At 41.0% G+C, this 13040-nt stretch overlaps 1 protein-coding gene across 1 annotated transcript in view; it reads left to right on the forward strand.

Moving 5' to 3' along the window:
• The window catches only part of DGKK (diacylglycerol kinase kappa), a 101123-nt gene that overhangs the window by 51449 nt on the left and 36634 nt on the right, over nt 1-13040 (forward strand). Inside the window, exons 4-7 of the mRNA XM_026449786.1 lie at nt 9743-9878; nt 10330-10436; nt 10745-10867; nt 12826-12928. Of these exons, the coding sequence (XP_026305571.1) occupies nt 9743-9878; nt 10330-10436; nt 10745-10867; nt 12826-12928 (469 nt within the window). The remainder of the gene's footprint in view (nt 1-9742; nt 9879-10329; nt 10437-10744; nt 10868-12825; nt 12929-13040) is intronic.

Here is a 13040-nt window from a genome sequence, read left to right on the forward strand (position 1 = left end):
ATTTTGTTGATCTTTTCAAAAAACCAACTCCTGGATTCATTGATTTTTTGGAGGGTTTTTTGTGTCTCTATCTCCTTCAGTTCTGCTCTGATCTTAGTTATTTCTTGCCTTCTGCTAGCTTTTGAATGTGTTTGCTCTTGCCTCTCTAGTTCTTTTAATTGTGATGACAATTCTTAATAGGTAAATAATTAATTGCATTAGTTAAGCCACCTTTACAGCAGGGAAATAATAAAATGGAAGCCGAGACCACCTGGTTAGGAATTATAGACAGAAAACTTCTTTAGAATTATTCATAAATAGGAGTAATTCACTTGGACTCAGACTTTTGTAAGTATGTGGTGCAGATACTTCTATACATATCTACTTAATATGTAGATGTAAATGTATGCCCAATGGATGAGTCACTCAAGGTATATGTGAGCAGCTAATGTAGATGCCCTTGGGTTAGGAAAACAGGAATCAGCAGTCTTGACTTGGGTCTGCTGAATGGCAATAGTAACAGCTAAGGAAACTGAGACTCAGAAAGAGGTAGGAACCAGTCCAAGGTGGAATCACTATTCAGTAGTGAAACTAGGATTCCAATGCAGGCAATGTGACTCCAAAGCCTATGTCCTTGACCACTATACTCTTTGCCTTTCTGTTTTCTGTCTACTACAAAAGTAATGCAGAGGGAAGAGCAAGAAGTATCCTCTCCAAAGCTTAGCAGGGTTCTTTTTAACCTAGTAGTACCAAATATCTGGCCACTGCTCCCTGCAGTAACTCGTTCAATCAAACTTCAGGAGATACACTCTGTCTGCCCTTCTATACATCTACCACAGTTAGAATTTATGTAAGTTCCAAGAGGAGAGAGATCTGTGTCAGTTATTTACTTAGAGCAGTCTCTGGCACATAGTAAAGGCACAATAAATATCTTTTGAATGAATAAATGAATCTGCAGGAAATCTTGGAACCAGGATTTGGACAGAGAATGATACATGGTTCATCTTGAAGCAAAGTTCTGCTGTAAAGGTCTTAGAGATAAAGGGGAAGGTGAATCCAGACTTTAAAATAACCTAATGTCTTAAATAACTAGCAATGCATAGATGATTGTTCTAGGCAATTTGAATGGAGCAGTGTGTGAAGTGGTTTGGATAATGCGGTTTAGAAATAAAACTAATGCCATAGAGAAGAGCCATCCATCCCTACTCCCCAAGGACTTCTCAAGCTTTTGACCACTTGGTCTCATAACTATACATTCTGCTCCCTATAGCAATGATGGGGAACATGACAAGATGGCTGACTTGAGGCCTCTCCAATATCATTAAGGCCTCCCCCAGTCCCACATTATATATACTTAAATTGAGAGATCCTTTGCTTAGCATTTGCTGGTGATCTTTATACGATTTAGCACTCAGAATTTTACCTCTTTGTTATTTTCTTATTCCTTTCCTAATGGAGAAGCACATCCCCTTTTCGCCTCCTGCCCCGACCAATAAGGCCACTACAGTACAACATTAGAGGCAGTCATAAAAAGTTGTGAATTCCATGCTCCTTTCCTATCTTCATCCCTGTGGACCAATATCTTTCCTTCCTGTGACTTAACTTCTATTCAAACTGGAGGGTTTCTCATGAATCATATGGCATTTTCAATTTGACATAAAAGGTCACATAAGATATTTTGAATTTTAATTATTGTTCTAGGAACGCAAAAACTGCTAGAGAAATTCTGATGACTACTAGAGAATTGGTGCACCATCCCTGAATTCATTGAATTAAACACCTAGGTATTGATTACCCAGCACAAACTAGAAAGGAAAAAAAAATCCCTGTTTACTCTCTTGGAAGAGTTGTATCAGGTTGTAATCACAACCTCTGTGGAGCTTCTCCAGGGACCTAAATCTATTAAGGAACACTTTTAGCTGATAGTGAAACGTCTCAGCACCAGCATCTTAGCAATTTGTCTTACTTGAGGCTTAAATAGTCAAATATGCTTTCTCCCATATGTGCCTTATCTCTAATGGTCCCTTCTATCTTCCGTCACCACCAATGCCTGACAAATAGGGCAAGGGAAGATTAATCATGGATTTAGTGGTCTATTAAAGTGATGACAAAGTAATTGGATAATCTATTGGAAACTAGTCAGTACACATTAATAAGCCTCCCCTACTAGTTGCCCAATTCTGTTTCATAGAGAGTAGGAAAAAAAAATGCAATACTTGCTCCCAGCCTCAATGAGCTTTGTAGGTAATAGGGAGACACTATATACACAAAAGAAACAGTTAAAGGACAGTACCCAAGATAAATGACAGTTTTCAGAGATGTTACAAGGCAATGCATGATTGATTGCCAGATGAATGAAACAGACAATAAAGTGGTATGGGAGTTCAGAGGAGGAAGAGTTAAGTATGGGCTGGAGTCCTCTGGGAAGAGTTAACAGAGGAGAGATTTAAGACTGACCTTGAAAGATAGATTGTATTTTATTGGTGACAGGGAATTAGGGGCAATAGGAGGTCCTGGGCTATGGAACTGGTATAAGCAAAAGCTGAATAACAGGAAAACAGAACCTTTTTGGAATACAGTGAAAGGGAGAATCCATTTCACCAGAAAAGTTTAGGAAATTGAGTCCAAGAAGTATGTCTTGAGAGGAAGATGGGGCCTGACTATGGAGATTTTTCAATGCCTGGATAAAGAGTGGGGAAGATTGGCAATGTATACAAAGTTAAGCTTAAGGATGGATTCAAACGGGAAGAGAATTGATAAGAGGGATACTTTAGAAATACAGGATGGATTAGACAAGGGAAAAACTGGAGGCCAGAAGTTCAGAGAAGAGGCTATGATTAATTATGGCAAGACAGTGTTAAGCCCCAAAATGAGGACAGAAAGGGAGGACAAGTGTGGATACTGAGTTAGGGGTGGCGGATAACCTAAATATAAGAAAGAGGCAAATGAAGTAGAAAAGTCACAGACAGATGAAAGGTGTGAGGCTGGGGGATTTAAAGAAAGAATAAAAGGAGAAAGTTAGAAATAAGGAGCTGCTTGGAAGACTAGATTAAAAAGTTTGCTCTTCCTAATGAATTGTCATGGAATCATTGACTGTGGAAACAGAAATAGACCTTAAAAGTTATCTGGACTCCAGATACTAGATTCTAGAGCATCTGGAGATGTAAGTCATGTGGCCTTTATTTGAACTCTTCTAAAGGTAGGGAACTAAGTTTCTTACAAAAAAGTCCATCTAATGTTCTTAAAGCTCTAAATCTTGGAAATTTTTTTCTGAAACTTTGGCCTAGTTGAAGAAAGAACTTTCTAACATTCACCGTAAGCTGCAGGAATGGCATCAGCTGGCTCTTGAGGTGGAGAACTCCCTATCATTGGAAGTAATGCAAACAAATGAATTGAACAACTGCTTGTCAGATGTTGTACAGAAAATTGATTTTTTCAAGTGGGCAAACTAGATGAACTTCAAAATTTCCCACTTAGAAACCATAACTTCAGGGAAATTCTCTGTGGCACTGCACCAGCTTGAGGGGGAAGTGGCACAGTAAAAGAGAACCATTCCTCTTACCATTTGACCCTGGCTTTTCTCAGTTCTGTGGTCCAAGCGGGGAGTCTCAGCCTCACTCCCAAGTTCTGGGATATTCACAATGGTATTCTGACCTGTGGATAGTTGCCATATGGATTTCTGCAGTGCAGGGAGAGAAGCTGGAGAACTCCTATTCCACCATCTTGCTGATGTCACTCTCTATCTTACATTTTACTATAAGCAGTCAGGAGGAACCAAATACCCTCAGCTGAATATCGAATTTCATCATTCACAAGTTCTATTTTCCATCAAACACTAGCATACAAACACAATTCAGTCAAGTTCTTTGCCACTTTATAACAACAATCACTTTTTCTTTATTGTCCAGTAACATGTTCTTGGCCGGTCCATATTTTCACCAAAATTCTGTTCATGATTACTGAGGTATACTCTAAGAAGATAGAAGCTTTCTCTACAGTTCTCCTTTTCCCTTTCTGAGCTCTCACCAAAATCTCCTTAAAATTCTATTCAGAACAATCTAGGCTTTCTTGGCATGTACCTCAAAACTCTTCTAGCCTCTACCCATTACCCAGTTTCAAAGTTGTTTCTACATTTTTAAGTATTTGTTATAGCAGTACTCCTCACTTCTCAGTACCAATTCCTGTCTTGGTCAGTCTGGGCTACTATAAAAAATTCCACAGACCAGGTGACTTCAAATAGCAAACATTACTTCTCACACTTCTGGAAGCCAGAGAGTCCAAGATCAACCCACTGGCAGACTCACTGGTGAAGACCCACTTCCTGGTTCATAGACAATTGTCTTCTTGTGTCTTCATATGGTGGAAAGGGGAGTGAGGTGGGTTTCTGGGGCCTCTTTTATAAGGGTGCTAATCTGGTTCATGAAGATTCCAATCTCATGACCTAATCACCTCCCAAAGGCCCCATCTCCTAATACCATCACCTTGAGGGTTAGGAATTCAACATATGATATGAAGGGGGTACACAAGCATTCAGTCCATTGCAAATGAAGAATCTGATCGGAGCAATGGACTGCATGAATGTACTCACCTAAGTATTTTAGAGAGGGTAAAAATCAAACACAAAAACCCAAGAACCACACACTGAAAGCTTTAAAGAAGACTCTTTCTTTAGCATTTAGAGATCCGTGGTTTGTGTACATGCTACAGTTTTAAATCTGCCTTCAAAATGGATTTTTAATCTGTGTCAACAAGTAAGAAGATCTATAATGACATACTGTATTAGTTTCCTAAGGCTGCTGTAACAAATTACTGCAAATTTTGTGGCTGAAAGCAACAGAAATTTATTTTCTCAGAGTCCTAGAGCCTAGAAGTCTGAAATCAACACGTCAACAGGGCCACGGTCTCTCTGTAAGATTTAGGGGAGGAATTTTTTCTTTTTGGCACCTTCCTAGCTTTTGGTGGTTGCTGGTAATTCTTAGTGTTCCTTAGTTTTCTGCCACATCACTCCAATCTCTGCCTTCGTCATCACCTAGTATTCTCCCCTGTGCCTGTTCCCTCTGTATCTTCACATGGTGTTCTCCTCTCTGTATGTATCTATGTTCAAATTTCTCTTTTTATAAAGATAGTAGTCATTGGATTGAGGCCACCATAATATAGTATGATCTCATCTTAAATTTGTTATATCCTCGAAGACCCTACTTCCGTATAGAATCAGAGTCGCAGATAGTGGACATTAGGACTTGAACATATCCTTTGGGGGGACACAATTCAATCCACAAGATTCCACCCCCTAGTCCCCCCAAATTCATGTCCTTCCAATGTGCAAAATACATTCACTGTCATCTCAACATTCTCAAAAGCCATAGCACATTCCAGCGTTAAATCTAAGTCCAAAATATAATTTTGTAAATAATCTAAATCAGGTATGAGTGAGACTGTGTATGGTCCATCCTGGGCAATATTCCTCTCCGTCTGTGGACCTGTGAAACCAAGAAAGCAAGCTATATGCTTCCAAAATACAATGTTGGGGCAGGCATAGGACAGATATTCCCATTTTGAAAGGGATAAAATGGAAGGAATAAAATGGTTGCAGGTCTAAAAAAAATTGGCAACTCAGCAGGGCAAATTCCATCAGGTTTTCCAGGCCTGAGAATAATTCTCTGTGGCTAGGTGTTCTGTTCTCTGACCCTACCCACTTGGCTCACTGGAGTGTCAATCCCCCCACAACCCCCTGCATAACCAAGGAGGTAGCCCCACCTTCTGGAACCCAAGAGACAACTCCACCCTCTGGAACCAAGGAGACAGTGCTCCTGCCCCTTGGGCCCACATGCTTTGGGCCTATAAGGGCAATAGCAGCGTCTCTGGCCTCTGAGCCTCTCTCGGCAACCTTGCTGGCCTCTGAGCTACTCCTGGAAGTCATTCTTCCATTTTCTTGAAGGATAACACATGTTCACAGCTGAGTCGCTTTATCAGTGTGTTTCATGCCTATAAAGTCTGATAACCTTCCTTCATTTTATCCCATATCTGTCCCCTTCAGTCCAAGTTCAGTCCAATCTGACGGTGTTCTGCTGAAATGGTTAATCAGAGCCAGGTGTCCCACATCTAATCTCTCCAGCAAAAGTTTGTCCAGACACACCCTTGATGTTCTCTGCAGGGCACACTTTCTTGTGTTTTGCAATATGGATAAGCTGAGAATTTTCTAAATCTTCTAGTTCTGGTGACTTTTTGCTTGATAGTTCTGTTATGGACTCCATTGTGTGCCCTCCACCCAAATTAACATGTTGATGCCCTAACCCCTAATGTGACTTTGGAGATAGGACATTTAGGAGGCAAATAAGGTTAAATGTGGCCATAGGGTGGGGACCTAATCCGATAGGATTGGTGGCCTTATAATAAGAGGAAAAGAAATAGATATTCTCTCTCTCTCTCTCTCTCTCTCTCTCTCTCTCTCTCTCCCTACATGCACACATTGAGGAAAAACCACAAGAGTACACAGTGAGAAGGTGGCCTTCTACAAGCCAGAAAGGAAGCCCTCACCAAAAACTCAACTGATTGATACCTTGATCTTGGACTTTCCAGCTGTAAACTGTGAGAAAATAGATTTCTGTTTTTAAGCCACTCAGTCTATGGTATTTTTTTATGACAGCCTGAGCAGACTAACACAATTTCTTTCCTCAATGTATCACTTCCCTGTCACATATTACTATAAACAGCAAAGAGAAACCAAGATGCACCTCTTATACTTTGCTTGGAAATCTTCTCAGTCAAATATTCAAGTTTATTGCTCATAAAGTCTACTTTCCACCCAACAGTAGAGCAAAATCAGTCATGTTCTCTGCTACCTTATGAAAGTATTACCTTTCCTTTAATTTCCAATATATTCCACATATTCACATAAGGCCTCACCAGAAACACCTTTAATGTTCATGTTTCTAGAAACACTTGGTTCAAGGCAATCTAGGCTTTTTCTAGCATGTGTCTCAAAATTCTTCTAGGCTTTACCCATTACCCAGTTCCAAAGCCACTTCCACATTTTTAGGTATTTGTTACAGCAGCACCCCACTTCCCAGTACCAAAATCTGTTTTAGTTTCCTAGGTCTGCCATTTAAAACAACTACAAACTGGATGGCTTAAAACCAACAGTAACTTACTGTCTCACAGTTTTAGAGTCTAGAAGTCCCAAATTAAGGTATCTGCAGAGCCATGCTTTCTCCAATGACCCTAGGGAAGGATCCTTCTTTGCCTCTTCCTAGCTTCTGATGATAGCAGGCAAACTTTGTCATTTTTTGGCTTGCAGATGCATCACTCCAATCTCCACCTTCATTGTCACCTGGTGTTCTCCCCTGTGTCTGTGTGCTCTGTATCTTCACAAGGTGTTCTCCTCTTCGTGTGTGTGTGTCTGTGTCCAAATTCCTCTTTTTTTTATAAAGATACCAGTCATTGGATTAGGGCCCATTCTAATCCAATATGGCCTCATCTTAACTTGATTATATCTGTTAAACCCCTATTTCCAAGTAGGTGCCAAGGGTTAGGACCTGAACACATTTCTGAGGGGACACAGTTCAATCACCACACATACTCATCCAGGGTGGGAAGCATCAACGTTTCCTTACAGAATAGGATGTACACAAGGAATATGAATTCCATTACCTCAATTGCTGAACCTAAGCAATGTCCGTTTTACATATTCCTATGTATTCTGTAGGCAATTTGGACCATGAAATTTAATATTATACCCAGGCAGAGCTCTGAATTTCTTCCACGCAGTCCTGTGAAAGCTTGCACATTTAGAAGAGCTCGCTTGTCACTCTAGACAAGAATGATCTGTTTTAGAATCTGTTTCCTCCAGTAGACTATAAATTCCTTGATGGAAACAGCTATGGTTTATTCATCTCTGCATCTCCAGTGCCTACCATGGTAGATGATACATAGTAGGTTCTTAGTAATTATTGGAGGAGAGGAGACTGGGAGGAAAAAAAAAGAAGATGCTTGTAGAATTACAATCTAGTGATTTGGGGAGTAGAAAGGTTCTAGGAGCTCAAAGTGCCAAAGCCAAGAGTATGTCACTTCCTCAGGACTCTCCATCTTCTATTCTAATCACCCTAGAGCTTTCCAGTGCCTTAATATACAATAAACATTACAATCACGAAGCAATCCCAGAACATGTGAGCGTTTAGTTCATCAAAATAGCTTTCCCTTCCAGAAAGTTCCAGGTCAAATCAACAGTAGCTTAGCACATAACCAGCATGCCAGAAGTGGGAAGGAGTGATCAGAGAGGGCTATGTGTAGGCTATGTCTTGGATAACTAATTCCTGTAAATTGATCAAGAATGAATACTTAATGTGCTAGAGCCCTCAATAGCGCTCTCTCTCTCTCTGTCCCCCCACTGTCAACTGATGTCAGGAAGAAAATATAGTTCTTTTTAAAGTCTTGTCATGCCTCTATACACCCAACTCATTATAATGTCAAGAATGAAAAGCTTCTTTGTATGCCTATGTCTAAACTTCAGGGGAAGGCAGAGAAGGAGAAAATCAGACATTAACAGGAATTAGTGAAAAGGTGTAAGAGTCCTTGGAGTTTTTTTTTTTGTTTTGTTTTTTGTTTTTTGGTGCTCACCCTTCCCTTCTTTCAATCTCAGAACTGTTGCTGGTATACTCTGTGCCTTCCCTACAGTCATGAAAGTCAGACTGTGATATAAATGCAGCATTTAACAAAAAATGTTAAGGCATGTTAACAAAAAATGTCAAACTCAGTACCATGAAAGAGGACACCAAAAAGGATGCCACTCCATGTGGGCAGGGGTTGTGTCTTGTTCACTATATCTCAAATGCTTTGAAAAGTGCCAAACACAAAGTATTTACTCAGTAAATATTTGTTTAATGGATTATTGAACGAATTAAGCTGATTAATCAGGAAACTGCTATAGGCAGTCAGAGCGTGGTATTCCTAAAAGAATACTCAAAGGATTCCTAAAAGAATCCCCTGAGATGAAACTATTGTCCAGGTAAAGCAATGCTCTGCTCACCTGGCAGCCAGGAAGGGACGTGTATACCTCCAGAAGGTAGTTAAAGCCTTATAGAGTATTCCTTAGCCCAGAGTCAGAGCCTTATCTCCTGTCTTTATTCCCTGGCTAGAACATTTGGATATCACTGAATTTCCAACTTAATGCCTCCTTTTGCTTACTACTTAAAGAGAACCAAGGCCAAGGCTAACAGAACACATTTTTGCTTGAACTAAGCCAATAGAGTGATTGGCCAAGCAGTATAAAGATCATTACTCCTGGCCGGGCACGGTGGCTCACGCTTGTAATCCCAGCACTTTGGGAGGCCGAGGCAGGCGGATCATGAAGTCAAGAGATGGAGACCATCCTGGCCAATATGGTGAAACCCCATCTCTACTAAAAATACAAAAATTAGCTGGTCGTGGTGGTGCACGCCTGTAGTCCCAGCTACTCGGGAGGCTGAGGCAGGAGAATCACTTGAATCCAGGAGGCAGAAGTTGCAGTGAGCCACTGCACTTCAGCTTCTATTCCAGGATCTGCCCCTCTATTATTTTTCTTTTTGAAAATGACTGGCAAAACAAACAAAAACACACACAAAATATCCCGGGTCCCAGGTATTGGCTCCAACTTTCAGTCTTCCTCTTCACACGCTCTGACACCTATACAGCAGGCCATTTTAGACTTAGCAGCAGATTTTCAGGCCCTCTTTAATCCGTCTCTGTGATTCATCCTCCATTCTCTCTTCTCTTTTATTTATTTTAGATACCTGCAGCAGAAAACAACCCTTTTCTTGTTGGAATGCACTATTGGTACTCCAGCTACAGCCACCGGACTCAGCACTGCAATGTTTGTCGAGAGAGCATTCCTGCCTTATCCAGAGATGCCATCATCTGTGAAGGTACCTTTCTGATTCCTTTAGGAAGTGAAGCTCAGTGGGTAGATATAGGGATGAAGGAACTCATGTGGCTTTAGTATCGTTAACTCGCATTAGGTCACTGACTCTGGTGTGAGGTTAACCCTGATTGAGGAAGGAAAAAGGGAGGAAACTAGCATGAGGGGGATGAAAATAGAAGGATGAGTATGGGGGAATAGGACTATATTATCACAAGTGTTAAAAAGACAGAAATCACCTCATTCTTACCATCAATTTTCATTCAAGCTGGATAGTAAAAAGATTAGCCAGTAAGAATAAAAAGGAACTGGATTCTATTGGAAATAGGTTTTTGGAGGTACGTTAGAACTATATAGAATGCATCTGTGTTCTAACTTTCAGAGCAGCTTAGGGAAGGAAATTAGAGTCCTCACTGTTACCAGATTCACACCCATCTTTTTTCTTCCTCTTCTCACAGTGTGCAAAGTGAAATCTCACAGATTATGTGCTTTGAGAGCAAGCAAAGACTGCAAGTGGAATACATTGTCCATCACTGATGACCTCCTTCTGCCCGCAGATGAAGTAGTAAGTACCAGCCATGTCTTCCCACAGTCGGCCTCTCCCATCTCCCCTTCAACCAGGATACACAGGGGAAGGAAGACTTCTTCCTAACTCCAGATAAGCAAAGTCCCAGGCTCACAATCCAACTTATCTGGAAGAATGAACCTCCCTCTTGTCATTGTTCACTAGCATTGGAGTAGGGAGGGCAGGACTATGAAGAGCCTGGGTCGTTTACCTAATGTCCTCCATGGAGTAGTACAATTATTCCAGTTGGCCCTTCCTCTCCTTATATCTCTAACTTCTACCTCCTGTGTCTTTTTACCCTTCTGCAGAACATGCCCCATCAGTGGGTAGAAGGAAATATGCCTGTTAGCTCTCAGTGTGCAGTATGTCATGAGAGCTGTGGCAGTTATCAGAGACTTCAAGACTTCCGCTGCCTGTGGTGTAATTCTACGGTAAGACTCTTCTCATCTTCTTGATATTTAGAGAACTTAACTCCTGGAGAAGGGGTGGATTAGAGCTCGACCATGTATACACATAGATAGAAACCTAAGAAACCCTTATCTCAAAACAGGTTAAACAGATTCCATAGTATAAAGCTTAGTATCCTGCCTTTCCAGATCTGGCTACGGAGGCTTTGGGAGAAAGATTTAAGATCATCTTTGTTGCTTCTTAATTGGTGAGGCCTACTAACAAATGGGAAAAGCTGAACTCTCTAATGGCAGTATGGGCAATTAAAAAATAAGTTCTGAGTCTGCCTTTGAGAAACCTTCTCCCTTTCTCATTCACTATTTCCTAGGAACTTGTAACCTTTATTAATTAAAAATGGTTGATAATATTAACACATTATTATTGCCACTATATACTGAGTGCTTAATATACATGATCTCATTTAGTCCTTCCAATAAGCCTAAACCAGGCCTCATTTGTTCCCATCTTACAGATGAGGAAAGTGAGGGTCAGAAAAGTGAAGTGATTTGTCCAAGGTCATTCAGCCAGTAAGCAAGAGTCTTGATTCATACATAATTCTGCAAAGACTATGCTCTTTTTTGTTTTGTTTTGTTTTGTTTTTTGTTTTTGAGACAGGGTCTCACTATGTTGCCCAGGCTGGAGTGCAGTGGCACAATCACAGTTCACTGCAGCCTCAAACTCCTGGGCTCATGTGAGGTGGGCTCCTCTCACCTCAGCCTCCTCAGAGTAGCCGGGACTACAGGCACATGCCACCATGCCCAGCTAATTTTTAAATTTTTTTTGTAGAGACGGAGTCTTGCTATGTTGCCCAGGCTGGTCTCAAACTCCTGGGCTCAAGCGATCCTCCCACCTTGGCCTCCCAAAGTGCTGGGCTTACAAGCATAAGCCACCATTCCCAGCTGACCACACTCTTAACTACAACAGTACCATGCCTCTAAGCCAGTGGTCCTGTCCTCAACTGGGGGTAATTTAGCCCCCCAGGAGACATTTGTCAATTCGTGGAGACATTTTTTATTTTTGCAACTCAGGGTGGAGGGAAGTGCTACTGACGTGTAGTGGGTAGAGGCGTGGGATTCTGCTGAACCTCCTACAATGCACAGGTCAGCCTCTCATAACAAAGAACTATCTGGCTCAAAATATCAGTAATGCTGAAGTTGAGAGACACTGATCTAGATTTCTAGCATTTTAGATGCTTTTCCAAAACTGAGTTTTCTAGACAAGAAGAAATTGAAGTATGAGCTTCTTCTTAGAAGACTCTGGTTGTCCTCTGTTTTTTTTTTTTTTTGTTTTGTTTTTTTTTTGTTTTGTTTTGTTTTGTTTTGTTTTGTTTTTCAATTGCTTTTGAATAACCAGGCCAGGTTCATGCCCCCTAGAAACTGTGTAATTTTCCAGGAAGTGGCACTTGAAGATGTCAGAAATCTGGAAAGAATGGCCACTTGTGGGAAAGGCAGCAAAGTCTCAGCTGTCACTTCCCAGCTGTTTGACCTTAGGCAAAACCCTTTACCTCTCTGAGCTTTGGTATCCTCATTTTTAAAATGAATTCAGTAATGTCTTTTCTACCTCACACACCTGTGGTTATAAGGATTGAAGTGTAATATTAGATTATTAGTATTAACTCTTTTATACTGCATGTAAATTCCCCATTCTGTAGGCTACTAAGGTTGTGCCTTAGGACTGGTGATTTCTCAGTGCCTGTAGGTGGGTATCCTCTGAAAGCTACCTTTGAAAGGACCAGAGTTCTGAGGCCACACTGAGGGACAGTGTAGGCTCAGAGTAGAATGGGTGTGTTCAGGTGAGTTAGGGATATATATATAGCACCAAATCTCAGAAAGGGAGATTAAATACTAAGGATCTAAATCTTGGTATTGGAACTCAAGACTGATCAATGGTATCCTTTCTCTCCCCCTCCTTTTTTTTCTCTGCTCTTCTCTTGTCGTTTCAGGTGCATGATGACTGTAGGAGACGGTTTTCCAAGGAATGTTGCTTCGGAAGCCATCGCTCATCAGTCATTCCTCCCACTGCTCTAAGTGACCCCAAAGGCGATGGTGAGTAGTTAAATCTTAACCTCAGAAGCACATTGGGGATGGAGGGAAGGTGCAAAGGCTGGGAAGAAGGACTGCAATTAAATTATTCTCCTCAAACCGTCAAACATTTTTG

This window comes from Piliocolobus tephrosceles, chromosome 12, assembly GCF_002776525.5.
Source record: "Piliocolobus tephrosceles isolate RC106 chromosome 12, ASM277652v3, whole genome shotgun sequence".
NCBI classification, from domain to species: domain Eukaryota; kingdom Metazoa; phylum Chordata; class Mammalia; order Primates; family Cercopithecidae; genus Piliocolobus; species Piliocolobus tephrosceles.